Source organism: Prionailurus viverrinus, chromosome E2 (assembly GCF_022837055.1).
Source record: "Prionailurus viverrinus isolate Anna chromosome E2, UM_Priviv_1.0, whole genome shotgun sequence".
Lineage (NCBI taxonomy): Eukaryota > Metazoa > Chordata > Mammalia > Carnivora > Felidae > Prionailurus > Prionailurus viverrinus.
Window position 1 is genome coordinate 525,268 of NC_062575.1, and position 27,627 is coordinate 552,894.

Genomic DNA, 27,627 nt, shown 5'->3' on the forward strand with positions numbered 1-27,627 from the left:
AGCGATTTCATTGGTCTAGAGATAGCCCGCTCACCCAGGCTTTTCAGAGCTACCCACGTGTCTCCCACCCCCAACTCTTGTTCCCCTAGCGAGGCTGCAAATGGCAGATCGTTTCTGGGTCCCGAACTCCCAGAAGTCTGACTGGAAGCAAGGGCTATCAAACACCCGCTTGGCTCGGACAGGCGGCACTGCTCGTTTGTCTGGGCCGCCGTTTCCTGGGCGACCACGCAAGTTCACGCCTCGCCTACTGGGTGTGGATGGCCGCGGTTGCCATGACAGCTGGGAGTCCTGGGGTTGGACAGCCGGGGCGGCGGGACTACGTTTCCCTACAGCCCCCGCGAGGGCTCCGGCTCTCCGGCGGAGGCACAGTGTCGCGACGGCCCGTAGGAAGAGGGAAGAAGGCTTCGTGCTGCGTGCGAGGCGGGGACCGGGGCACCCGTGCGGGCCGACCCCCAAGCTGGTACGTGGCGTTCGGCGCGTACCCGCGACCCCAGCTTGCGAGGCGGGCTCCTCCAGGCGCTCAGCGCGGCCGCCGCCCCCTGCTCCCTCCACACCCTGGCGTGTAGGTCTCCCGGCAGAGGCCGCGCGTTTCCGGTCCGCTAGCCCAGGGTCCGGGCTGGCCACTGCAGGTGCGGCCGTCAGTTCCGGCGGCGGGGCGGCCCTAGTTCTGGCTCCCGCGTGCCCAATCTTGAGTGTGGAGACTGAGGCCCACGTGAGAGGCACCAGGCCCAGGACCCGTCGTCGCGACTCTCAAAATCAAGCCCATATCCTCCGCTTGGCCGACGCGGCCTCCCGACTGCCTCCGGTCCCGCCTCCCGGCCTTTGCGCTTGCCGTTTCCCTTTACTTGTCCCCAGACACAGCGGCTCCTCTTCCTCCTTCAGTCCCAGTTAAGTGTCCCTTCCTCAAAAAGACCTAAGAAGCCATTCTTTCCTACGTGCTGGCGCTACCCCGCGTTTGTTCTTTTTCACCTCACTAATTTAATTTTCCTCCTGTTCATTCACGCCCTGTAAGGATCCCCCGGTTGGCTCCGCCGCATCCACCGACCCAGACACAGTAGATGGCCTGAGAGTGCGGAAACTTCCGTGTCCTCCAGGGCCAGGGCCAGGAAGATGGAGGCACCGTGGGGAGGACAGGCACAGAACGGAGTTTTGTCCGCACTCGGGGCACTCCTGCCCTATGGGGTCATGCACTGCGTGTACAGTGTAGAATAGGGCAGATGGTTATCAGCCTCAGTGGGCTGTGCCCAAGCTCTGAGGAAGGTCAGCCCCACTAACCTTTTTCCAGTGTGCTGTTGTCATGTTCTTCAGGGCTCAGCCTGGGACACGTTCATCTCTCAGCCCCCTGTTTGCCCCAAGGTGGCTGCTTTGTGCCCTGGTCCCATCCACCAGCAGCCCCGGAAACCCATAGAAAGACTGGGTGAGCACTCAGGGTGCAGGGCATGCTCATCCAGGGCAGATGGGATGTCACTGGGACAGCTGCAGTGCAGGGTTGGGGACAGGCTCCCGGGAGCCCTTGCCGAGCTCAGCCTCAGTTCTCAGGTCTGTGACTGGAAGGAAGGTCATCCAGGGACAAGTAGGGCAGTTTAAAGGTGTAGATTGGGAGCAGGGCAAGAGAGGCAGGGAGACTCTTCCCTGGTTTGCAGCTTCCATCTGCTGTCTAGTGCTGGGAGGCAGGTTTCTGTCACCGTAGATGAACAGAGGAAGATACCTATGGGAGCAGGGTGTCTGGGGACAGTTCTGGAGATGCCCTGGGTACATGGCTAATGGTTGACCCTCGGTCCCCACATCCTGTAAGTTTGGGGTGCCTTCCTGCTAGGTGGGAGCTGCTCCTTTTTCCTGGGACCACCCAGTCTTACCTGATCCTCTGCATCACCACGGATCAGGAGAGCTTCCACACATAACCCACTCATCCTATGAAGGGTGCTGGACCAGTCTCCATATTAATATTCTGTGGCTGTTATAATAAATTATTACCAGTTAGGTGGCCAAAAACAAGAGAAATTTATTCTCAGTTTTGGAGGCCAGAAGTCTGAAATAAAGATGTCAGCAGGGCTCCACTCTTAAGGCTCTGAGGTGGAAACCATCCCATGCAACTGTCCTGGCACCTGGTGGGTCCATTTGTAACTTGGGTCATGGCGCCAACACTCAATCTTGGCCTTCTCTTCTCTCTGTCTCTCTCTTATAAGGATTCTTATTTTTGGATTTAGGACCCACCCAGGGAGTTCAGGATGATCTCATCTCAAGATCCTTAACTACATGTGCAAAACTCCTTTCCCAGCTAAGGTACTTTCACAGGTTCTGGGGGTTAGGGTATGGATGTATCTTTTGGGGGTGGGGGGACCATTCAGTCCACTACAGCTTTCTTCGGTGGCATCTGTTCAGTCCTGAGTGACCTGGCACTCCAGACCACCCATCCCGTGGCCTGTCCACTGATTCCTTGGTGATTGGCTGTCTCCAGTTGGCCAGGCTGTCCCAGATGTGTTCTTCAACCCTGGTGGGTCCTTGGCCTCTGGGTCCCTAAGGTTCCAGGAGGTCATGTAGAATGCTGGCCTGGAGACCTGCTCTGGCTGCCAGCTATTGTGCAAACCAGGGTATGAGGCCAGCAGCCATGACCCTGTAGGGAAGCATTTACTGGAAGCCCTGGGGCAGAGGCATGGCAGGCACCCAGGTCCCACTCACTGTCCTTCACACCTGGAATGCAGTGACCTGGTGTCCTGTCAGAGAGACCTGGATCCTGGCTAAGAGGCTTCCGGGATGTACATTTGTGGAAGCCCTGGTTCCTCCTCAGGGATGATACACAGAAACCTGAGTGCCTTCCCTCCTGCTGCATGGCGCTCACTGTGGGGCCCCCCTCCTCTCTGTGAGGGGCCAGAGTTCGCTCTGGAGTGACAGCTGTATGAGGAAGAGAGGAGTGATAGTCCCCACATCCGTGCTTATGGCTTCCCCCACAATTCTGTAGTTGGCCCCCTGCAAGGTCAGCCTGATCTTTGGGAGGCTGACCAGGGAACTCTGCAGAACTTTTGGTGCCTAGAGGCAGAGGCTGAGGGGGTGCAGAGGACGCTGGGGAGGTGGGTGGGATGGGCCTGCTTTTCACAGCTCTCTGTGACTGGCATTCACCCACCAGAGGGCGAAGCCCATGCCTGTAAGAGGCAGAAGCTGAATGCTGTGCGTGGCAGTGGGAGCCAGTGGTTAAACTGAGTGTGGAGGACACGGCTCCATGGTCAGACAGAGCGGGGCACACCCTGTGTCCTGCCCTTGCCAAGTCACAGCTTCCCACCTGTAAATCAGTGCTGGCAGTGCCCGGGGGCTTGAGACACCATAAAGCATCACCCCGTGCTCCAGCTTGTGGCCCATCACGTACAGCAGATGTGTCTAGCTTCCCATCAAGAGTTTTCTTGAAATGAGTGGATTAAGAGACCCTTGGCTGAAGAAAAGTATGGGCCTGGGGAGAATGCAGAGGTTCAGCCTCTGATGTGAAAACTGCTTGGTGTGCAGTCAGCGTGGCCAGGTGGGAGAAGTTTTTATTTTATCTATCTATCTATCTATCTATCTATCTATCTATCTATTTTCAAATTTAACCATGCATCCTGTATATATGTTTTTTACCATTTAATTTAATTTTAAAATTTACATTCAAGTTACTTAGCATATAGTGCAGCGATGATTTCAGGAGTAGATTCCTTAATGCCCCTAGCCCACCTCCCCTCCCACAACCTCTCCAGTAACCCTCTGTTCTCCATATTTAAGAGTCTCTTATGTTATGTCTCCCTCCCTGTTTTTGTATTATTTTTGCTTTCCTTCCCTTATGTTCATCTGTATTGTGTCTTAAAGTCCTCATATGAGTGAAGTCATATATTTGTCTTTCTCTGACTGACTAATCCACGTAGTTGCAAATGGCAAAATTTCATGCTTTGTGATTGCCAAATAATACTCCATTGTATATGTATACCACATCTTTATCCATTCATCAGTCGATGGACATTTGGGCCCTTTCCATACTTTGGCTATTGTTGATATTGCTGCTATAAACATTGGGGTGCATGTGCCCCTTTGAAACAGCACATCTATATATTGGATAAATACATAGTAGTGCAATTGCTGGGTTGTAGGAGAGTTCTATTTTCAATTTCCTGAGGGACCTCCATACTGTTTTCCAGAGTGGCTGCACCAGCTTGCATTGCCACCAACAATGCAAAAGAGATCCTCTTTCTCCGCATCCTCGCCAACATCTGTTGTTGCCTAAGTTGTTAATGCTAGCCATTCTGACAGGTGTAAGATGGTATCTCATTGTGGTTTTGCTTTGTATTTCCCTGATGATGAGTGATGTTGAGCATTTTTTCACGTGTCAGTTGGCCATCTGGGGGTCTTCTTTGGAGAAGTGTCCATTCATGTCTTTTGCCCATTTCTTCACTAGATTATTTGTTTTTTGGGTGTTGAGTTTGATAAGTTCTTTATAGATTTTGGATACTAACCCTTTATCTGATGTCATTTGCAAATATCTTCTCCCATTCTGTTGGTTGCCTTTTCGTTTTGCTCTTTTTCCTTCATTGTGCAGAAGCTTTTTATTTTGATGAGGTCCCAATAATTCATTTTTGCTTTTGTTTCCCTTGCCCCTGGAGATGTGTTCAGTAAGAAGTTCCTGTGGCTGAGGTCACAAAGGTTGTTGTCTGTTTTCTTCTCTAGGATTTTGATGGCTTCCTGTCTTATGTTTAGGTCTTTCACCCATTTTGAGTTTATTTGTCTGTATGGTGTAAAAAAGTGGTCCATGTTCATTCTTCTGCATGTCGCTGTCCGGTTTTCCCAGGGCCATTTGCTGAAGAGACTGTCTTACTCCATTGGATATTCTTTCCTGCTTTGTCAAAGATTAGTTGGCCATCCGTTTGTGGGTCCATTTCTGGGTTCTCTATTCTGTTCCATTGATCTGAGTGTCTGTTTTTGTGCCAGTACCATACTGTCTTGATGACTACAGCTTTGTAATACAGCTTGAAGTCCGTATATTTCATTTTTACCTAACACTTTTGAAGACCTTGCTTTTCTCATTACAAAAGCATTGTTTAAAACACACAAACACGTACCTCTGTCCCATGCATTACTGTGCCTGTGGCCCGAGCTCAGATGACATCCTGGATGCTGCAGAATGGACTCACCCAGGCAGACACCTGGGCACACCAAAGGCAGGAATATTTATGCTCGGGTATATTCTGTTGTTTTGTTTTGTTTTTGAAGTATAGTTCATATAATATAAATGAACCATTTTGAAGTGTACAATTCACTTTGGTTTTTAGTATAATTTTTAGTTTTTAATATATTTGCTATGTTGTGCAACAATCACCATTGTCTAATTCCTGAACATTTCCAGCACCCCAAAATGAAATTGCATACTCATTAAGCAGTTACCCCCATACTTCCTTCCCTCAGCCCTTGGCAATTACCAATACAGTCTTTGTCTCTGGATTTGCCTATTCTGGATTTTTCACATAAATGGAATTGTGCGGTGTGGTCTTTTTGTGTCTGGCTTCTTTCACTGAGCTTACTGTTTTCTGAGGTCCAATCACGTATTAGTATTTCATTCCATTTTATTGCTGAGTAATACTTCCTTGTATGAACAGACCACATCTTGTTTATCCATTCTTCAGGTGATGGACATTTGAGTTATTACTACCTTTGGGCTATTATATAAAAAATGCTGTAGTGAACATTTGTGTACAAATTTTTGCTTGAATAGTGGTTTTCACTTCTCTTGGATAAATATTTAGGAGTGGGATTGCTGTGTCATGTGCTAACTCCATGTTTAACCTTTTGGGGAATTGCCAGGCTGTTTTCTACAGTAGCTAGCTCCATCATTTTCCATTCCCACCAGCTGTGTGGGAGTACATTGTGCAATTGCCTTTTTTTTCTTCCAGCTCTTTCTGCCTATCTGTCCTCATTAGGACAAAGTCTGAGTGTGGTGAGTTAGCTGGAAGAGGCTGATCAGTCCACCCACACTGGGTCCACACAACCCAACAGTTTTGTCAATCCCAGTGTACAAGTGATACTTTTTGAAACCTGGACCCCCAATGTGTCTATTTTACTTGCACAGCAAGCCACTCATTCTAGAGAAAGCTCCTCCCTTGACCTTCCCCAAGCAGGCCATCAGGACCCTGCAGGAGTCATGGCCACTGAGCCTGGCTCCATCAGCCCTGGGCATGGTGTCTGTTGCAGGTTAGATTCATATCCATCTGTTGTTGGGATGGTCAGCACTGGAGGGCAGAAGGAACCCACAACTGCTGTTCTTGGAGAGCTGCAGACAGGCAGAAACCCAGTAACAGGGTGGGATAGCAGCCACTTCCCACCTGGAAAGAATATCTGTGGACTCAAATCCATAGGTGCTTGGGAAAGAGATGTTTCTCTCTCAGCCTCCCACTGGCTCCCATGGTGACAGATCACTCTGTTAGGGCCCCATGGACAGTCTGGCACTGGGGCACAACATGCTTGCCCAGTGGCACCCAGAGGTCCTCAAACTTGCTTGAAGTCCCTCATTTTGGGGCTCTGAGCACTTCTGCTTGGGTCTCAATCTCCAGGTGGTTAAATTGTCAGTTGGAGAAACCAAGGCACAAAGTGGTAGTTGACACAATGGGGAAGGTGTTGGATTTCCAAGGTATTAGCCCTGATCAGTACCACCCATGGGAGAGGGAACCAGCAAGGATCAATATCCTTATGGGCCTGAATGTGGCCCCATGAAACCTTAGTCAACCCAGATGCTAAGTGGCTTTGAGATTCAGATGGAGAAAGGTAGCCTCATCTGTCCTGGGTCTAAGGCCAGTCTCACACAGGCCTGGAGGCTACAGGAGGTTTGGCAGTTATCACATGTGACCCGAGTGAGGACTGTCCTTATTGCCATCTTTGTTTCTTTGGAGAATGCACCAGACCATTGACTTGCTGAACATGTGACCATACAAACCACCCTTAATATGGGCCCTTCCACTTCCCATGCTCCATTGATGGCCCAGCTGCTTCTATGACCCCTCAAGATCTGTGGAACGTGTCAAACTCTGTATTTTCACCTTTTATGTACATAATTTTCACTCCAAAACATTTTCCTCCGGATCACTGACTGTCAACAAATCTTTCCCATTGTGGTTGTGATGTCCAAGGGCAAAATAATCCACCAGAGACTGTTGGGAGCAGCATCCTGAAAAGAACCACATCTGGTTACTCTGATGTGTCCTTGGCTGAAAACGTGTAGAGAGATATGGTTAAATGCTTCCTGATTCTTTTTAGTTCCAAGCCAATTTATTTCAGGTCACTGGTGCCCCTGGGCACCTGCTTTTTAGAAATTAGCAAAAATGACAGAAAAGCAACAGTCGGTCAAGGAAGCGTTGGTGAAAACAGTTTCATCAAATAGACTCAAATTTCTGGAACTTTTGATAAAGGAATATCTATCTGCCTTCCACAGAAAAGGGAACAGAATGAAAGAACAAGAGCCTGAGCTCTCGTGCTCAGTGAAGTGTTGATTTAGTGCACTTACATACTCAAACTCCAGAGGCTGTGCTGGGCAAGTCCATATTTGTTCTGGAAGTAGCAAGAACTTAGGAAGAATTCTCATTCTTACCATGGACTCTTTTTTTTTTTTTTTTAAATAAAAAGTTTTTTCAAGTTTATTTTTGTGAGAGAGAGACAGAACGTAAGTGGGAGAGGGGCAGAGAAAGAAGGAGACACAGAATCTGAAGCAGGCTCCAGGCCCTGAGCTGTCAGCACAGAGCCTGATGCAGGTCTCAGACTTGTGAACCAGGAAATCATGACCTGAGACAAAGTCGGAGGTTTAACCAACTGAGCCACCAAGGTACCCCTACCATGAACTCTTTAACAGGTCAATCCTCTCTTAGTGACTGTCATTGATCAGCAACCTAATCAACATGCAAGTCCTCTTCTTCCTCCTTTCCATATTCCACCCATCAGGTGGGCCTTCTCTGTCTGACCCTTCCATGTATGTTTGCTGCACATCAGATTCACTCCCCCCGCTCTGCATATTTTAGTTATGGCCCGCCAAGTGAACCCCTACCCAGATGGGACTGTTCTGAGCTGCATGTGTATTAGATTCCAGGCTAAACTTTCATAGTTTTGTTTAATCTGAATGGCATCTTGATGCACATACTGTGTTTTCCCAGTAAACCATATGAAGAGCTCAGAAAAAGCCACTGTTGTAGGGAGAATAATGCACCCCACCTTCCTCAAAGATGTATGTGTCCTAGTCCCTAGAACCTATGAATATGTTATTTCATACAACAAAAGGGACTATAAGGTGTGATAATGGATCTTGATGCGGGAGATTATCCTGGCTTATTTATGATGGGCCCAATGTAATCACAACATCTTTGTATAAGAAGAGGCAGGAGGGGCAGAATCTGATGTTTCACTGCTGGCTCTGAAGATGGAAGACAGGGCCACAAGACAAGGAAAGTAGGTGGGATCTAGAATCTAGAAAAGGCAAGCAAACAGATCCTGCCTTTGAGCCTCCAGAAGGAAGCAACGCTGCTGAAACCTTGCTTTATGTGAGATAATAAATTTGCATTGTTTTAAGCCACTAAATTTGTGGTGATTTGTTATAGCAGCAATGGAAAACTAACAGCCACAGTGGCATTTGGAAATAGTCATAGCAGGCATCAGGCCTTCTTCGAGTTGGTTGTTGCTGGAGTGAGCAGGGCCCCTCCATTCAGCTGTTTGCATTTACATTTACCATACCCGTTTTGTGGGTATACCCAAAGACAACTCAATCTTTTACAGAAACCTAGAACATGTATTCTGGAGAGACATTCTATTATTGAAAAATCAATCCTTGGTAGACATAAGAGGATTTATGAAGGAGGTAAACTCTACCACTGGTCACTATGCCATGAATGACCTGTAACCATCAACAGGTTTTGATCTGAAAACATTCAAACCAAAGAAAAACCCATTGGTATGATATATGTAATAAAATTTCCCATCAAGCCTCAACACAAGAGAATTCTTTTTGGGGAGAACCTAGGAATGTGACCAGGTGGGCTCAGTTCCACTTCAGTGACTCAGCTTACTGCCTTACTGACTGAAAACACTAAAACTAACTCCTGCCCAAACCATGCTTCACAGGTTGGCTAGGGCACTACTCATTACATTCACTGTCACTCATCAGGGTCCCTGACAACGGAACAGCCACTATCTCCAACATAGCTGGACACTAATATGAAAGATAGAAAAGGAATTCTCGGGGTCTCACACCTCTTAATTGAAAGTGTAGCCCAACAGCTACAGGGTACTTCTTCTCACCGCTTATTGGCCAGAATGAATCACATGACAGGGTCTCTCATGAGGCTGTAGTCCTCTGAAGCATGATGGGTTCAAGGGTCCACTACTAAGATGGCTCACTTATATGGTTGGCAAGTGGTTCCTGTCTAAAGGGCTTCTCCGTAGAGCTGCTTGAGTGTCCTCATGACATGGGAGTTGACTCCCCTCGCCCCCCAGAGCAAGCGATTCAAGAGTCCAAGTCACACACTGTCACTTATGCCATATTCTACCGGTGACACAGACCATCCCTGATTCAATGTAGGAGAAAACCATACCAACAAAGGTGTGACTATCAGAAGGTGAGGATTGTTGGCAGTCCTCTTGAATGCTGGTTACTATACCATCTAAGTGAGAAGCATAAGGAAAAGCTTTTGCTGGTAGTCCAACTTCATCAAGCATCAGAAAGTCCATATGAGCAAGGAGTTGAATGGCTACTGGGATGGCTAGGAGTATGGTAGCCTTTGAGTCCAGTCAAAACCAGGGACTTCCTGGGAGACATTGTGTGTCCTATGGTACAGATGGACTAAAATATCCAACAATCCCCTTTTCTCTTCCTGCATCCACAAACCTATGTTTTTCAGGCTCCCTGAAGTTACCCAGAGCCACGTGAATGAGTTCTGGCTAATGGAATGTGGACAGGAGTGATGGATAACATAAAATGGCCTACATCATCTTTTTCACTTGTTTCATCAGTCAGCTGGACAGAGGAGATTCAGCAGAAAATCCTGAGAAGGACATAAAGAACAGCAGAGACCCAGGATAGAAGGAGCTTGGGTACCTAAATCAAGGACAATCTTCTAGGAAGGTCACTTGACCCCACTTGAGACTGTGACATGAGCAAAAAGGAAGTCTGTATTGTGTTGAGCTACTGAGATCCTGGGATTGTTTGTGTAGTCACTGTTATGTGCTGTTAGTGAATACATCTTTTTAAAAAACTAAAATCATAGAGCTCCTGGCTGGCTCAGTCAGTAGAGCACGTGACCCTTGATCTTGGGGTCATGAATTCAAGCCCTAAGTTGGGCATGGAGCCTACTTAAGAAAAAAAGAACTAAAATTGTGACTCTCATGCAAGTATAAAATGAACATGTGTCAAAGATTTTGTTTCTTAATAAGGTGTTACAGCCAGTTTTTTGAGGGTGGAAGAAGGGACCATAAGCAAGGAATACTAGGAATGCAGTTTAAATGTTGAAAAGGCAAGGATATGACTTCTCCCCTAGAACCTCCAGAAAGAGGGTAGCCTTCCTGCCACTCCAATTTCAGCTCAGTGATACTGATTTCAGACTTCAGGCACCCAGAACTGTGAAAGAATGCATTTCCGGTATTTTAAGCCATCAGGTTTGTGGTAATATGTTATAGCAGCCACAGGAAACTAATACACTGTCCTTCATTTCTGCCTCTCTGTGTGGGCTCCATTCTCTTGACAGGTTCTCCCTTCATGGAGACACGAAGGCTGCACCTGTACCTGCTGACAGGTATTCAGGGTTTAAAGTTCCACAGGAAATACAAGCCCTAATAGTTCAGAAAGAATCCCTGCCCTGTGAAACCCATAGGTCCAAGTAGGTCATCTGTGGATCCTGAGTCAATCCTGAGGGCCAAGGGGAATTGGATGCATTCACACTTGCCCAAACCCAAATTGAGTGGGGGCAACTGAGAGACTTTTACACAGAAAAGAACGATCCCAGCTCGGACGTGTTATCGGACCCGCGCCCCCGGCTCCCACGGCCTGGCCTCGCAGGCGCGCTCTGGGACCACTGAGACTAAGGTCTCCACGCCGCCCAGAGCAGCCCGGAAGTGGCTCGGCCAAGTGGGGTCGGGACGGAAGTGCGGTAGCCCGAGAGTCAGTGGGCTCTGCTCGCTCTTCCGTGAGCCACGTAGGTCATTTACTGTCCGTCTATTCACCCTTCCATTCGTTACTCCTGCTCTCGTTCCCTAGGCCCGCCAACATTCCTAACTCCGTTTATTCATTCATTCGTTCAGACCTCCTCCCGGCGCTCCTGGTTCCCGCTTCCGAGCCTTTGCATGTGCCTTCTGCACGCCAGCATCCAACCTCCACTCTCACTTGCCCGGTGTGATCCAAGCCCAGAGCTTCCTGAGACCAAAACCCCCTTTGGACGTCTCCTGCTCAGTGTCCCTCCCCTTCTCCCACTTTGTATTTTTTCACCCAGTCCCCAGTAGGTGAGAGCCTGGGCATTGGGGGTTGGGAGTAGACACAAATAGTCACTTGAGACCCGTCGGATGAGAGCCCATTGGCGTGGGAGACGGGACCTTACTGGGGAGGTGGCCACAGACCATGGTGATTAGGCATTCTGGGGGGAAAAGTGGAGGAAAAGGCTTTCAGGTGGAAAAAGAGCACGCAAGGTGAGTATGAGGACGGTGGGAGGCTGGAGCAATGAAGGCAATCGGGACGACCTTCAGGGATTTGGATACTATCCCAAGATGGGCAGACTCCCAGACAGGAAGGCCCGGTTAGAGGGGACAGAGGGCTGGGCAGCTCTGAAGCATAAGTCCTGCCTGGAGGGATAGCCCTGCCAGACTCTATCCTCAGAAACATGGGACTCCTGAAGCCAGGTCTTCTGGTCCTTCAAGAAACAAAAACGGACTTTTTTTTTTTTTTTTTTTTAAATTCTGATGATTAAAAAAAAAGTTGTTTGACATAATTATAAATTCCCATCTGTAAGAAATAATACAGAGATCTTATGTAGCTTTTACCCAGTTTTGTCCAATGGTAGCTTTTTGCAAAACTACAGTACAGTATAACCATATCAAATAGATAGTAAGGATAAGGAATATTTCCATCACCTGATTCTTTAAGTTGCCCTTATAGCCACACCTACTTCTCTCCTGCCTCCATCCCCTCCTTAAGGCTTGGCTTTCTGTTTTCTATTTCTACAATTATGTCATTTCAAGAATGTTATATACATGAAATCATGTAACAACCTTTTGAAATTGGCTGATGACTTTTTTTTTTGGAAAGTCTTTTTTTTGAAAGTTTATTTACTTATTTTTGAGAGAGAGAGAGAGAGAGAGTGAGAGTGAGAGCATGAGCAGGGGGGAGGGACAGAGAGAGAGGGAGAGAGAGAATCCCAAACAAGCTCTATGCCGCCAGCACAGAGCCTGACACAGGCCTTGATCCCACAAATCATGAGATCATGACCTGAGCCAAAATCAAGAGTTGGATGCTCAACCAACTGAGCCACACAGGTGCCCCTTGGCTGATGACTTTCTAAAAAAAATTAACACTTTTAATATGTACAGTTGTTTTTTAGTATATTCACATTTTTGTGCAATCATCACCATGATCTAATTCCAGGACATTTTTATCACCCTAAAATAAATTTCATACCCAATTAATCAAATTATCCATTCCTTCCTTCCCAGTTCCTGGCAGTCACTAATCTACTTTCTGTTTCTTACAGATTTGCCTATCCTGGACATTTCAGATAAATAGAACTATTCAATGTGAAGTCTTTTGTGTCTGGATTCTCTCACCTAGCATAGTGTTTTCAAGGTTCATGTATCCTATAGGATGTAACCATATTTCATTCCTTTTTACGGCAGAATGATATTTGATTGTAAGTATCAGCCACATTTTGTTTATCCATTGATCAGTTGATGGACATTGGCCTGTTACCATTTTTTGGCTGCTATAGTAATTATATATATTATATATTATCTGTATTACTGTATTATCTGTACTACTGCTATGACATTCATGTGCAAGCTTTTGCATGGATACTTTTTTTTTTTTTTTTTTTTTTTTTTTTTTGCTTCTCTGCTTCTTGGTTACATTTAAAACCTTGACCAGGAGAAAGAAAGAGGAAAAGAGACAGGAAAAGAAATGGGGGAAAGCTCAAATTCCCTTAGCAACAGTTTCCTCACACACAGCGCTGCCACAGATCTCTATTTTTTAAAAAATTTGAAAACACACACAAGATTAAGGAGGAAAAAAATGGAAAAAGGATGCCCCAAGGTGGGTCATGTAGCTCTTTGTGTGTGTGTTTAAAAGAGCTGCCTGGACACACTTTCATTTCTCTTTAAAAAAAAAAAAATTTTTTTTTTTAATGTTTATTTATTGTTGACAGAGAGAGAGACAGAGCATGAACAGGGGAGGGTCAGAAAGAGAGGGAGACACAGAATCTGAAACAGGTTCCAGGCCCTGAGCTGTCAGCACAGAGCCCGACGTGAGGCTCAAACTCACAGACCGCGAGATCATGACTTGAGCCGAAGTCAGACGCTCAACTGACTGAGCCACCCAGGTGCCTCACACTTTCATTTCTCTTGCATTGATACCCTACTAGTAGAATTGCTGAGTCACGTGGAACTCTGGGTTTAACCATTTGAGGAACTGCCAGAGTGTCCCCCCACCCCCACCCCGCCACCGCCAGGCCACACCAGTTGACATTCCCATCAGTATCTGATTACTTTTTAACATTCATTGGTAACTAATTTAAATTTTTACAAAACATTTTGGAAGGGAGCAGTCAAGCAAGACTGGCTATCCAGTTTGCAGCCTTTGGCATGCTGTGTGGGGGATCAATGGAGCCAAGGAGTTGAGGAAGCCAGGTCAGAGGGCCCTGAGAAAAGCAGGGAGAGGAGGGGATGGTACAGAAGACCACAGACTGGGCACCTCGGTATATCCTTCAAACACTTGGACACAGAGGCAGGGACACTCACTTCCTGTCTTACCAACAGGCACAAGCACCCAGAGTTACTCTCAGAGGGTCTTGGGGAGGGGCCTTCACGGCCTGGCTGTGCTCACAGGCTCACCTTTATGTCTGCAGGTCCAGAGGAAGCGCCCTAGGCCCTGTGGCTACCCTGTCTGGGAAGGGGTATGATGGCTGCCCAGAAGAACAAGGCATCAGCCCTGGCCCCCGGGGTCCTTCAGAGCACACCAGCCCCAATGGTGGGTGAGCCTAGCTCTGAAATCTATGGCAGGTGCTTCTGGGGTTCTGCTACAAGGAGGAAGAGGGGCTTCATGAGGCACTGGCCCAGCTCAGAGCTGTGCCGTCAGTGGTTTTAGCCAGAGGCATGCTCCGAGGAGCAGATGCTGGAGCTCTTGGTACTGGAGCAGTTTCTGGGCGTGCTGCCACCTGAGATCCAGGCCCACGTTCGGGGGGCAGCAGCCATGCAGCCCCGGGGAGGCTTTTGCTCTGGTGGAGGGGCTGCAGCAGGAGCTGGCCAGGACAAGACTCCAGGTGAGGGCAGGCTGGGTGGGGGCTGGGTCTGCTTCCTTCTGAACCTGGCTTATGGTCCCCAGCTGGGGCTGGTAGGGTTGGGGCACTGTGGGAGAATGATGGTGAGAGCTTGGTCTTTGCTCAGACCCCAGAGTAAGATGGATGCCCTCAAGATCACACATGTGATTGTTCTCAGCATTGTGTCCTCAGAATGTGGGGACGTGGGGGACGCCAAGAAAGATGGAGCGTACCAATACATGCCCCTTGTTTTCTCTGGATCTGCCTGGCCTGCCTGCTTTCCTGTCCCCAGGTCCCAGCCCCCAGTTCCCAAGAGGTGCTGGTCCCCAAGCCATAGGAGCAATATGAGCAGGAGGTTCCCCTCTCCAAGCCCTAGTTCCCGGTACAGCACCTATCCATGCACTCGCTCCTACCTCATCCTGACAGCTGACCCTGGGGCCACCTTGCTAGTGGCCTGGGGATGACAGATGCCTCTGGGGTTTACCTCACTCTGGAGTGGGTGAATTGGAGCACCTGGTATCATTGACAATTCCAGTGCATGCACAATGAGGGCATCAGCTGGGCTATGGACTCTATAAAGGACAGTAAGGGTGGTCAGGGGCGAGTGTGGATGGGCTTTGTTTGCTGTGGATGCATCACTGCAGGAAGGAGCAGCCAAAGATGCAAGTGTGGCCTCAGGGCCAATGAAGCCTCCTGCCTTTGGCATTTCTCCCCCAGGGATCTGGCTGCACAGCCACCCCAAGTCCTAGGTTTAGGTAGCTGGACCAGTCTGGTTGGGCTGAGACAGGAGCCTGATGTGATCTAACAGTGCCTGGCAGCCACTGGAGTTCCTCCATCCCTGGCCAGGCTGCCTATCGGGTGGAGGGGACTGCTGAGGTGTCAGGGCAGAGATGAGGTGGGCAAGGAAGACAGACACAGCCAGGGTTTGGGTCAGGTAGTCACCTTAAGCCTCCTGGAATGAGGGTAGTTCACTTCTAATGTTTCTATAGGTGACCAGGTCCATCTTTATCCTCAAAAACAGGTGTCCTCACTTCTCTGGTGCTTAGTGACCCCAGTGTGGAGCAAGGGGATGGGAGCCAGGCCCTGGAGCTACCTTGTGCAGAGTTAGAGACCAAGTGCAAGTGAGACAGGTGGATTTTGAACCTTTCCACCATTCTGGTTCCCACAGCACCCCCCCCCCCCAGCATCCTGCTGCCCGGGCAGGTGTGGGGACATGTGGGATGTGACACCATCTAGGCAGGCACAGTGGTCTCCTGGCATGCTCCCATCATAGCCAGGGCTGCCAGAACTCAACAGGGCAACAGCTTGACTCCAAGAGTTGGCCTTGGATGCTGTCTCTATGGGGAGAGTTGCAGCATCTGCGGCCCCTGTTTTCCTGTTCCAGGCTGAAGAGGGGCCAGGGGCACCAGCTCAAGAAAGGTGGGTGTGATGGCCATGCTGGATCCAGCCAGCCCCAAGCTTTGCCCCCACTCTAGATCTGTCACAATCACATCGTTCCTGAGATCTGCTAGGCCCCTCTGCCCCATCCCCCAGGGTGCTTTGGGCTCTTAGGCATTTGCTTTCTCTTCCTCCTGTTTCAGACTACTGAGGCAAGGTGGAGTCGCCAGCACAGTGGCCCAACAGGTGGCTCCAGGAAAAGGTGACATTCCCTGGATTGCGCTGAAGACTGACACTCCAGGCCACTCTGAGGGGGCTGCATCTGGAGGCCTGGGGGCCTGGGAGGACCCCAGAGAAGCTCCTCCGGTGGAGGCAAAGGACCAGGGGGCCCCCAGAGGGAAGCTGGAGCCTGCAGACTGTAGGAGGGACTGGGGCAGGCCCAGAAGCATCCAAGAGGGCCTGGTGCCCGGCCCCTTGCCTCTCCACAGGGAGCCTGCCTGCCGGTGCAGTAAGTGCAACAAGACGTTCAGCTAGAGTTCCTACCTGCTGCAGCACCAGCGAGTGCACATGGGCGGGAGGCCCTGTGAATGGCCGGTCTGCCACAGAGCCTTCAACTGGAACTCCAACTTCCTGGAGCACCAGCATGCACGCAGGCGCACGGCCCCACACCTGCCCGGCCTGGGGCAAGGCCTTCAGCCAGAACTTCGACCTGGCCGAGCCCCTGAAGATACATGGGGTCGCGCAGCTGCACGCCTGTCCCGACTGGGTCAAGGCCTTCCTGCACGTGGCCGGCCTGCGGCAGCACCAGCGCACACATTGGCAAGAGGCCCTTTGAGTGCACCCAGTGCAGCCAGGCCTTCGTCGTGGGCTCCAGCCTGACCGAGCACAGGTGCAGGCAGACAGGTGAGCGGCCTTACACGTGCCATGTGCGCAGCAGGTCCTTCGGCCACCGCTCCAACCTCAACGAGCACCGGGAGCAGCACACGGGTGGCTCCACATCCTGACTCTGGGATGCCCCTGCTAGATAGTGAGTCTGAGTCAACTCGGCCGGGCGCGATGCACCCGATGCTGCCATCCGTGGACAGTGTGTGTAAAATCGCCATCCGCGTGCCCCACCGTCATGGGCTCGGTGTGCTGCAGCACAGGGATGGCGACGATGCAGGCAGAGTGTCAGGCCGTTGAAACAGCCCCTACGATGACAATGGCAGTTTCACTGGTGACCCCTGGGGTCTGGCTGCACACAGGTGGCGGGGAGGTAATTCACCAGGTGCAGGCGGTGGATTTTGATGCCGGGAGGGGTGTATCTGTGTAGAGGCCAGTGAGAATCAGAGGCTCCCACAGGTGTGGTGGTCTTGTCTCAGAACCCTGTGGGACTGAGACTCAGGGCCCAGTTGGCTGCCCAGGAGCAAGGGTTAGATGAGCCCCCTTCCCTGCCTCCCCTCCCCTCAGCTGGATCTGAGGTTGCACAGAATTTTTTCTCTTAAGCCAAGGGCCCAAGGGCCGGGGGCCAGAAGGTCAGAGGCCTTGCTCTGGAGCCCCTGGTGAGCATCAGGAGACCTAAGGGGAAGAGTGGGGGTGGTCGCTCTCAGCTGCTTCCCTCCCACCCCTACCCCTTGCTCCTGTTCTCTCCATGGTTAAAGCTGGGAGTCCAGTTTAAAAAGATAAACCTGAGCAGCTTGAAACACTTCTGGCTGGTTATGGACCCAGTATCAGGCCCACACACCCGGGGGTGGTGGCACAGCCCCCACGCCCTGCCTTCATTGAGTGAGCAGGTCTCAGACCCATTTCCTGGCACAACTGACCAGATTCTGGAAGCTAGAGCGAGGGAAAACCAGCTGGGGGAGGGGTGGAGTGGTGGTGAGCAGGAAGGCCACTGGAAGGGAAGGGAAAGGAAATGCGAGAAGAAGCCAGCCTGGTCACTGTGGGGTGCTAGGGCAGAGCAGTTGGGCTCAGTGGGAGACTGGTGGGGTGGGGTGGAGGGGGGGGTCGGAGAAGACCACCCACAAAGCACGGGGGGGGGGGCGGCGTTCACTGTTTCCAGCCACGACTAACACCCTTCTCTGGCCTAGCTACCACCGCCTCGTCTCCCCATGCCAGATTCACCCTGATCTGAACGGCTGTGTGCACTGGGGTCTCCCCTGGAGTCAGTGCTTGTCAGTCTTGCCACCTCCACCACCATTTTGGACGCCTCTTTCTGACCTTGGCTGCCCCTGGATGTGCTGTACTTCCTCCTGCTCCTGGGTCTCCTTGGCTGGGATAGCAGACTCCAACATAGGCTCATGAGAGAAGCAGGGAGAGGGAGTGTGTGGGGCTACCTTCCTAGTTTGGAAAATTCCTTCTCATGTCTCCAGAGTGGAGCCCCAGGGAGGACCCAGACTGGCCTGAGGACTCCCAGCTGACGAGGATCCTACTTGGCCGTCTGCCAGAGTAGCAGCATCTAGTCACAAGGGTTGCTGAGCACCACTGTGCCATATCCGGCACTTTGCAGGGACTCCTCCACCTGCAACCTGATTGCCGCGTTGGGAGGCTTCATGCCAGCCCCGAGCGATGGGAGAGAGCTGGCGCAGGGAACTCCAGCCTGCCCACTAATGTCTCACTGCAACAGGGTGGGGATGTGCATCTGGCCCGTGTGATGGGTGAGATGTGGGGCAGAGAGGGCTGTCTCGGGGAGGAGGCAGGCAAAGAAAGCACCCTCCCTAGGTATCTTGAGGGAATTGTTTATTTAGCTCTGTGAGGCTGAAAGAACCCAGAGATTCATAACTGTAGAGCAGCTACTACCTCCAGGGCTGGTGGTGCAAAAGAGAAGGGATGGGCTCCTGGCGGCCTGGGGCTGGGCGGGGGCGTCTCTGAGAAGGCTGGAGCATAGTTATTGCTGGAACTTTGAGGGTGTGCAGGAGAGACCTCTTTGAAACCAGCATTGTATTCTGTTTGGGCTGCCAGAGGCTCGACATAGCATCCTTACTTGCCTGACACGTCGAAACCGTCCATTGGCACCATTGGATCTTCTGGGTAATAGGGCCCAAGTGGCAGAGCAGCCTGCTTCGTATCCGGGACCTGCCGCAGGGGCCCCACACAAAACTGCAGTTGTAAACAGATTGGGACAGCACAGTGAGGTGTATACGTTGTGTCCAAATTCAGAGGCCTCCCTTATTCCTCATTTTTAGTGGCGGTCAGTGTACGTTGCAGCAACTGACGTCAGTTGCCCGTTTCTTAGAAGGAGGTATCCTAACATGCTCCAGATCCCTAGGCACTTGCCAGAGGAGGTGAGACCCTGGCGTGCATTTAATTCACTTATTGGGCTAATTGATCTGCTGCTTCATGTTTATTAGGTCCAGTCAGCCAGTGTCATCCATATAGTGGCAATGGCGTGTGGGTGTGATGTTCTGTGGGAAGTTGGGTTGATCCAGATCTCAACAGAGATTGTGGCAGACAATAAGAAAGTTGAGTGAACAGCCCTGAGGCAAGCCGTGAAGGTGTGCTGTTGTCCCGCGAAAATGAGGTAGTCCTGGTAGAGAAAAAGCACTTGCAAGGCCAATATTCATGAAGGTGAGACTCTTTAAGCCCCTGAAGTCATCCTAAACCTTTCCCTGCAGAAGCAACCCCTCTGGGGGTTAAAACATCCTGATTACCGCCTCATCACTGCTGCCAGTGATGGGTACTGTGCACATCTCTGGTGGGCCCTGTCACTTGAGCTCTGTTAAGCTGGTCTTTCATCTCCATTGAAATCAGACCTGACGGCAGCATCTCCCAATGCCGTAGTAGCCTAGAGGGCACTGCCACTTTTCAGGGATGCAGGTACCCTTCTAAGTAATCTGTTTCTCAATGTCTTAAAACAAGGGTGTCCTCCTCTTTACTCTGAGTGTGTGTGCGTTCATATACCATATTGCACACGATAAACCTATTTCCACATTCCTATACCCCCAAGCCTTTGGATTCCTTCCTCTACATTATACCAGGGGAGTTCTGGCTATTGAACCTCACTGAATTTAGGGCACTGTGAGTCCAGGTCTCAGTCAACCTACCAAATAAAATCTCCCTCAAGCTACTCAGTCTAACACCTTAAATCCAGTCTTTGCAAATTGGCCCGTATAGGTAAATTTGATCTGGTCCAGTGTTGTATCCCATCCTCCTTGGTCAGATACTCTTAGATGCTGTTCCCGTGTTTATTATCCAGGTTCATGCCAATTACATGAGCAAAGCCTTGCAATTCTTTTAAAGTATAAGCGGCATCAGATTTTACACTTGTCCACCTAGAGCATGCTAGACTTGAGTTGGAGGTCTAGGGGGACAGTAAGGGGTGGTTGGAGAGAATGGAGACCTTCTAGGCAGGTGTAGCAAAGTGGTATTAGGACCGACAGAAGAAATTCGCAGGATCCCCTGTCGCAGGCTGCCAGCTTCATCTCTACAGACCCTTGACCTGATCATGCTCCTGCCTGCCTTTGCGCAGCCCTGTGGCAAATGGACTGAAGGCAGTGTTTGGTGGTTTCTGCTCTGCCGCTCTACCTGGCCACAGGCCCTCGTCTGGGTGCCAGAGGCCTGGTAACACCTATTGGTCTTGGCTCTCAGTGGAATGACCCTTGGCCCCTCTGCATGGAATGCCTCCCCCACCTGCTCCAGCTGCAACATGCAGCCTTCTAAGCCTGGGCTTGGAGCCAGGGCAGCGAGCGTTCAGGGGATGCTCAGCAAATGTGGAAGGGAAACCAGACATGGAGAGTCTCCCTGTTCCCCCTCCTACTCAGCAGAAGCCAAAGACCCTGCATTGCCCATCAGGCCCAGTGTCGCAGACTATGAGTCTGGAGTTCTCCCTTGTCCAGCAAGAGAAGGGATGCAGAAATGAATACGAGAGAGACTAATGTCTATGAGGAGACAAGAGCCCTAAGTAAAGGTCCCTTCTTCATATTTATTAGGATCAGAGGGTTTACATATGTGGCAGATGTGGAGAAAGAAACAAAACAGTAATCGTTAACTCATATGAGAGGAAAAGGGTTTCGAAGGTATGAGGCATTAGAGGTTAGGGTAAAGACAAGTCAACATCCCAGCACCAAGCAGATGGCCGTTTCCTGCAGGCACCGCATCTGTTTATCTAACTTTTCTAAGGACTAAGATAAATGGACCATGCTATCCTGAGAATAATAAGTTCCTCAAGATTCCGTTAAAACCTGTATTATCATTAGCTGTTCTCAGACACTTGGGACACTTTTGTCCTGTTGCGGGGGGGTGGGGGGCTTTCAGCTCTATGCTTTGTTCTACTTAGTGACTAGCCTTGGGTGCTTTCACCCTGAGGAAGCCCTATGCTTTGTTAACCCCTTGGTATAGGCATAGAGAATTTTTAAACTTCTTTCCCACAGCTCAGCATGGCTGGTCTCCATAAGGGCTCTGAGCTCTCCCACCAGCCCTCTGCCCTTTGCCTATCCACCCCTACCACCTAGCCTCCTCATGGCTCATCCTGCCTCACAGCCTTTACATTGGCTGTTCCCCCTGCCCAGAATACTCCTCCCCCAGGAGTTACCTGCAGGACTCAACCTGCTGGCCTTGTTCAGATCTCTGCTCCCCAGGAAGCCTTCCCTGACCTTCCAATGTCACGTGGCTCCTCTGCACCCCATATTCCACCACATCCTCAGGGTTTATGTTCTTCCCAGCACCCACCCTCTGCATTCTCCATCTCCCTGACCAGCTGGGCTCCATGCAGGCAGAGTGTGGGTCGATGTTTTCCCACTGTCTTTTTTGTGTCTGGAACACAGGAGATGCTCAATAAATGCTTATGGAATGAACAAGGGCAGAGGAAGCCAGGTCAGGTGTGATGTGAGACTTAGGAGGCTTACGTGGGCCCTCAACCTAGGGAGAGAGCTGGGGCTGGACACCCAGGGTGCAGACTAGGTTTCCAGGGATGGCAGGACTTCCTCAGAGGTCCAGTGTGAGAACACCATGTTCTTACTCCTCCCATTCTATCCCATCAGGCTGTGCCTAGGGAGAAGGGGAGGTCATGAGGAGATAGGGAGAAGGGGAGGCCACAGAAAGAGGGGGAGGCCTGGCCTCTGGACAGTGGGCTACAGCGACACAAGTGACCACAGGCAGCTCGGACAACTGTCCACAACCCGAGCACAGGTTTGGAGTTGAGAGGTGGGCAGAAGCACCGATCTGAACCCAAGGTCCTTGTTGCAGATCGGACTCCAAATCCATGGTGGATCACACAGCACAGAATTAATCAACAAAGGAGAACCAACTAACAGCTCCTGGAAAGAGCCAGGACGCACCTCCAGGAAGACCACATAACCTCCATTGTAGAATATTCAGACACAGGGGCACCTTGGTGACTCAGTTGGTTAAGCATCTGACTTCGCCTCAGATCATGATGTCACAGTTCTTGAGTTCGAACCCAGCCTCTGGTGAGCTTGAGCCCACTTTGAGTAACGCAGGCCCCGGTTCAGGTGAGCCCAGCTTCTCTCTCTCTCTCTCTCTCTCTCTCTCTCTCTCTCTGCCCCTCACTTGTGCCATCTCTCTCTCTCCAAAAAAAAACACAACAACAACCCAGAGACAGGCAAACCCCATGTGGACCCTCACCCTCACACCTGGGGTGGAATATGATGGGGAGGGGGCTAGGCTGGGCCCTGAAGGGCAGAGCTCAGCGTCCCTACAGAGAAAAGGATCCCTGTACTCCTCAGCTGTTCAGAGATGAGAGACTGTGCAGACAGGAAGTCAGCGGGAGGACAGGACCCTGCCTGGCCTCCTTTCCTTCACATCGAACACAGGCGTGATAGTTATCCCAATACTGCCTAAGTCTGAGCGCACAGAACACTGAGAACAACAATAGGTACCTCAGTTTTTATTATTTAGTTTTATTTTATCACTTATTGTTTTATTATAAATCATTTCATTATTTTCACCTTAATCATTTTAATTATTAGTAATTTTATTATTCCATTCTATTATTTATTTTATTTTTCATTTTATTTATTTATTCATTTACATTTTTTTGTTAGGTTGATGCAAATGAACAAATTAAAAATTTTTTTAACGTTTATTTTATTTCTGAGAGAGAGACACATAGAGTGTGAGCAGCGGAGGGGCAGAGACAGAGGGAGACACAGAATCCAAAGCAGGCTCCAGGCTCTGAGCCCTCTGCCCAGAGATCGTGACCCAAGCAGAAGTTGGATGCTTAACTGACCGAGCCACCCAGGCACCCCCTAAAATTTTTTTTCAAGAGAAAGGAAAAGAATTTTATGCAGCCCAAGTTGGTGCCCAGGGTACATAGTCTTCACAAAGAAGAGCATGCTCCAGGAAGGAACATTGGTGCACATTTTTATGTCTTTTACATAAACAGCTATAAATTGTCATGATGGAGGACATTCCAGAAAATTACAGACTTTGTCTAATGTTTTTCATATGTGCGAGGCCCAGGCCATATGACTTTAATCTTATGGAACCCAGGGAGGGTTTTTTTTTTAATTATATGTTTTTTATTATATATATTTAATTACCACTTTTATTATTTATTAGTTTATTAATTATGTATAATTATTGATTATCCTTATTGATGAGGCTCCCAAGGCTCTGGACTTTTGTCCTTTGTCTCCACCCCATGCAGGCCCCCCACCCCACTCCTCTGGGAAGGACAAACAATAGGGTCAGTGTCCCTTGCTGCCACCGCCCCCTTGCTTGGGCTTTATCACCCCAGGCACTCACTGGCTGGAGCAAAGCTGGCCATCATGTCCACTCTCTGGGCCTTCCTCATGCTCTGGGGTGAGGTTGCTGGGGCCAGGGTCCCTTGGGGCGGGAGGGAGCAGGAGCGATAGGAATAGGGGCCTCACAGTTTCCGTCTCTGCAGGTCTCTTGCTGAGCCCAGCGATGACGGAGGCGGCAGTAGGTGAGTCTGGGTCGGGTCCTGGGGATGGCAGGCACAGGCAGAGGTGAGCCTCTGTCCTGGGACCCAGCACTCACCCCAATCCACTGTGCAGCATTCCAGACCCAGCCAGACCTGTGGGCAGAGGTTGAATCGCTGCTGGAACCCTGGGCCAATGTGACACTGACTTGCCATGCCTGTCTGAAGACCATGAATTTTGAGCTGTTCAAGGATGGGGTAACCCAGGAACTTGTGCACCTTGGTTTACCTGCTATGGAGTACCAGTTCCCCCTAGGACCAGTGACAAGTGACACCCAGGGCCTGTACCGCTGCCGCTCTGGTTTGAGCAGCGGATGGACCCAGCTGAGCAATCTCCTGGAGGTGACTGGGGCAGGTGAGCGGAGGCTTTTACGGGGCCATGAGGCAATGGGGAGAAGGCTGCTAGAGAGGCCTTATCCTTCCACTCCTCACTCTGCTGGTCCCACTTTTCTGGCAGGGGGGGAGGGTTGGCAAGTCATCTGACACCTCTGACCCTGTTTCCTCATCTGTAAAATGAGGATGATGTTCATACTGACCCCAGAAGGTTGTGAGGAATAAATGAGTCCTCAGAAAGCACTTGGGACAAGCCTGGCACATTTCCTGTAACCTATTTCTTGTTTCATACCCCTGTCTCCTCCTGTCGCTGCCTCTCTTTCCTCCATCAATGCCTTCCATTTCCCCGGCTCCACTGAGTGTGGAGGGCTGGGTCTGGCTGGGCCACCCATGTCTCCCAAGTCATGCAGAACCACCCGTTGACCCTGCTCCACCTGCAGAGACCCTGCCCCCGCCTGTGCTCTCAACGGAGCCCGTGTCCTGGATCACACCTGGCCTGGAGACAAAACTGCTGTGCCGTGGGGGATTTCGGGGTGTCACCTTCCTGCTGAGGCTGGAAGGTGATGACCAGTTTTTGGAGGTGTTTGAGGCTCCTACAGGCGTGGAGGCCACCTTCCCAGTCCGTCGGCCTGGCAACTACAGCTGCAGCTACCGCACCCATGCAGCAGGTGCACCCTCTGAGCCCAGTGCTACTGTGACAGTCGAAGAGCTGGGTGAGTGTGTGGACCATCCCAGAGGGCTTCCTGGGGTAGGAGTCTCCTGGAGGACAGAGCTTTGTTTATCTTGACCCCTAACCCTGAATACCCTTGCCCAGGACTGGGTCTGGGAAACAGTGGGCCTAAGGTTGGGTGGATCATTCCCGGCCGAACACTAACACTGCCGGGCGGCGCAGGGCCTGGGGACAGGCCCCAAGGAAGAGTGGTGTCGGGGCGGCCACCGGGAGGGCAGAGGTTCGAGGTCCCAGCTGACGCTGCCCCAGCGACCTCGCCGCCTTGCAGGCGCACCGTTGCCGCCCACGCTGAGTCTCCAGGGAGAGTCTGCAGCCGCCGTCCTGCACCCGGGTGTCCGCAGGACCTTGGTCTGCGTGGCGCCCCTAAGCGGCGTGCACTTCCAGCTGAGGCGGGGCGAGGAGGTGCTGCAAGTACCCATGAGCTCCACCAGCCCAGACCGCGTCTTCTTTCACCTGAACGCGGTGGCTCTGGGCGACGGCGGTCTCTACACCTGCCGCTATCAGCTGCGTGGCCAGCAAACCTGGTCCGTGGACAGTGCGCCCGCCGAGCTGCTGCTGAGCGACGGTAAGCCTGGCGGCCGCGGGCTGAACCGTGCACCTGAGGCTGGGAGGGCGACAGCGCCCCTCTCCGGGGACGGGGAGCGGGAGGAGAGACCCGGGGAAGGGTCCCCCCGTACTGGAGGGCCCAATCCGCCCAGCCTCAGTTTCGCCAACTGAGAATGGGACAATGAGCTCGGCTACCCCAGGCCCCCACGAAGAATAGCTGGGTCAACACGCAAGTCCGGCACAGGTCACGCAGGCGCCGCCTGCCCGGGGTCCCCTCCTGCCTCCCAGCTCCGGGGGGGGAGGGGGACGGGGCGCCGGAGGCCTGTTTGTTGAAGGCGGCCAGGCGGGGGCCGCAGGGCCTGCGGAGGACCCGGACCCAGAGCGTCGACCCCGAGAGAGGGTTCAGGCCTGCGGGGGAGCACGCGCGCTCCTCCGACCCAGCGCCCTGGGCTCCCCTTGCCCACGTCTATTTTTATGACCAGTAAATGAGTGAGGAACAGTGTAGGAGTGCGCGCGAGAGTCCCGGGGAGGTCTGGAGGGCGATGCGGTGTAAGCGGAGGGTGGCGCCTGCGGGCCTCCCGGGAGCGAGCGGAGGGGCCGGGCCGCCTCCTGCAGGCGAGAGGCCCGACACGTCCCCTCGGCGCCCGGGTCAGCCCGTGTCCTCCCCTCAGAGACGCTCCCCGCGCCGGAGCTCTCGGCCGAACCCGCGACTCCGCGGCCGGCGCCCGGCGCGTCCCTGCAGCTGCGGTGCCGCGCGCCCCGGCGCGGCCTGCGCTTCGCCCTGGTGCGCGAGGACGCCGGCCAGCGCCGGGTGCACCGAGTCCTGAGCCCCGCGGGCACCGAGGCCCACTTCGAGCTGCGCGATGTCTCGGCCGCGGACTCGGCCAACTACAGCTGCGTCTACGTGGACACTGAGCCCCCCTTCGCGGGCTCGGCGCCCAGCGCGCCCTTGGAGCTGTGCGTGGAGGGTGAGCGGCCCGGGCCCGGGGGCAGAGCTGGGCTCGGCGGGGAAGCGCTCCGGGGCCCCGTCCTGCCCGCAGAACCCCGTCCTGCCCCGTCCTGCCGGAACTCCAGCGGCGGAGGGGCCCCGGCCGCCTCGCCTCTGCCTCATTTCCGGTGCTCGCGGCCCTCTTCTCCCTGGGCGCGTTCTTCCTCCTCCTCCCCTGTCCTGAGGTCCTGAGCGCCAAATGCTGGGGGACCCCGGGAAGCCCCAGATCAGGCCCGAGTAGGGAACTTGCAAAGTGCTGGGGAAGGGGGGACGCGGCGGACAGTAGGAGGAGCCGCGTGTGCTCTGGGCTGGGAGAGGGGAGACAGGTGTGTGAGAGCAGGGCGGCAGCCTGGAGGCCCGGGTGTAGAGTGGGCAGAAATGCTGGGAGGGGTGGGGTGCTGCCTGAGGGGCGGGCCTCACCTGACTGACCCGGCTGCTGCTCCAGGGCCCCCTCCCAGGCCCCAGCTCCGGCCCCTGTGGCGCGGGGCGGTGACTCCGGGCCGCGACGCCGTCCTGCGCTGCGAAGGCCAGGTGCCGGACGTCACGTTCGAGCTGCTGCGGGCCGGTGAAAAGGAGGCTTTGACCCAGACCCGGACCGCCCACCGCTCAGCAGACCTTGTGCTGACCTACGTGGGGCCGCAGCACGTGGGCAACTACAGCTGCCGGTACCGCAGGTCGTGGCCCAAAGTCTTGGTGTCGGAGTTCAGCGAGCCGGTGGAGCTCCAGGTGGCAGGTGAAGTTTTCCTCTGGTTCTGTGGGTTCTGTGAGCTGGCTTCCTCCTGCTGGCCTTTGCCCAGAATGTGCCCTGCGTCAAGACTGTCCCTTCCCTTCACCTTCTCTGAGGACATTAGTCAGTGTCCCTCCTCTGCTCTGGTTGTGAGGGAAGTTCCAGGCAGGGAAACAACACAAGCGAAGGCCCCGAAGTAGAGTGGTTTGGTCAGCTTGAGCACCTGGAGGGAGGCCTAGGTGTGGGAGAGGTCTTGGCTGGTGGTTGACCTAGCTACTTCCTTCCTGCGAGGCCTCAGTGAAGTCGGCCCTGATTTCACTGGGGAGGAGCACACATGACGCTTCCCTCCCCTACCATTTCTCTTTTGTCAAATTTGTCTAGGAAGTTGATGCAGCTGCAGACTCAGGATGTTAATGGTATCCTTGGCGAGTATTTTCTCCCTTCTGGCACTGATCCCTCATGCTGCAGCTGGAGGCTGGACTCACCCCGGGGGTGCTGGAGGACTGTCCCTCATTCCTCCTGGGAATCAATAAATGTGAAGAGAGACTTTAA

General features: G+C 52.1%; 1 protein-coding gene across 14 annotated transcripts; it reads left to right on the forward strand.

Moving 5' to 3' along the window:
- Positions 1-323: 323 nt before the first annotated feature.
- On the forward strand, positions 324-27,627 carry A1BG (alpha-1-B glycoprotein). 14 transcript variants are annotated; one of them, XM_047834325.1, is made up of 15 exons: positions 324-460; positions 2,208-2,283; positions 9,885-10,077; positions 10,728-10,775; positions 11,281-11,478; positions 12,720-12,875; positions 14,085-14,206; positions 16,076-16,775; positions 23,698-23,736; positions 23,828-24,106; positions 24,525-24,797; positions 25,083-25,379; positions 26,032-26,328; positions 26,794-27,081; positions 27,457-27,627. In XM_047834325.1, exons 8-15 carry the CDS (start codon positions 16,604-16,606, stop codon positions 27,462-27,464), a joined length of 1,653 nt encoding a protein of 550 aa, XP_047690281.1. In that variant the 5' UTR covers positions 324-460; positions 2,208-2,283; positions 9,885-10,077; positions 10,728-10,775; positions 11,281-11,478; positions 12,720-12,875; positions 14,085-14,206; positions 16,076-16,603; the 3' UTR covers positions 27,465-27,627. The 14 variants fall into 14 exon arrangements, 12 of the variants coding, with proteins under 12 accessions (XP_047690281.1, XP_047690279.1, XP_047690283.1 ...); XM_047834323.1 differs by having other exon boundaries at positions 9,885-11,478; positions 12,720-13,273; XM_047834327.1 differs by lacking the exons at positions 9,885-10,077; positions 10,728-10,775.

Excerpts from the sequence above, each read along its gene's own strand:
- A1BG (XM_047834323.1), top strand. The coding sequence starts at position 16,604 with ATGGGGTCGCGCAGCTGCACGCCTGTCCCGACTGGGTCAAGGCCTTCC. Across the intron at positions 16,776-23,697 it reads GCACAGGTGCAGGCAGACAG|GTCTCTTGCTGAGCCCAGCG; the intron begins GTGAGCGGCCTT and ends CCGTCTCTGCAG. Across the intron at positions 25,380-26,031 it reads CGAGCTGCTGCTGAGCGACG|AGACGCTCCCCGCGCCGGAG; the intron begins GTAAGCCTGGCG and ends TCCTCCCCTCAG.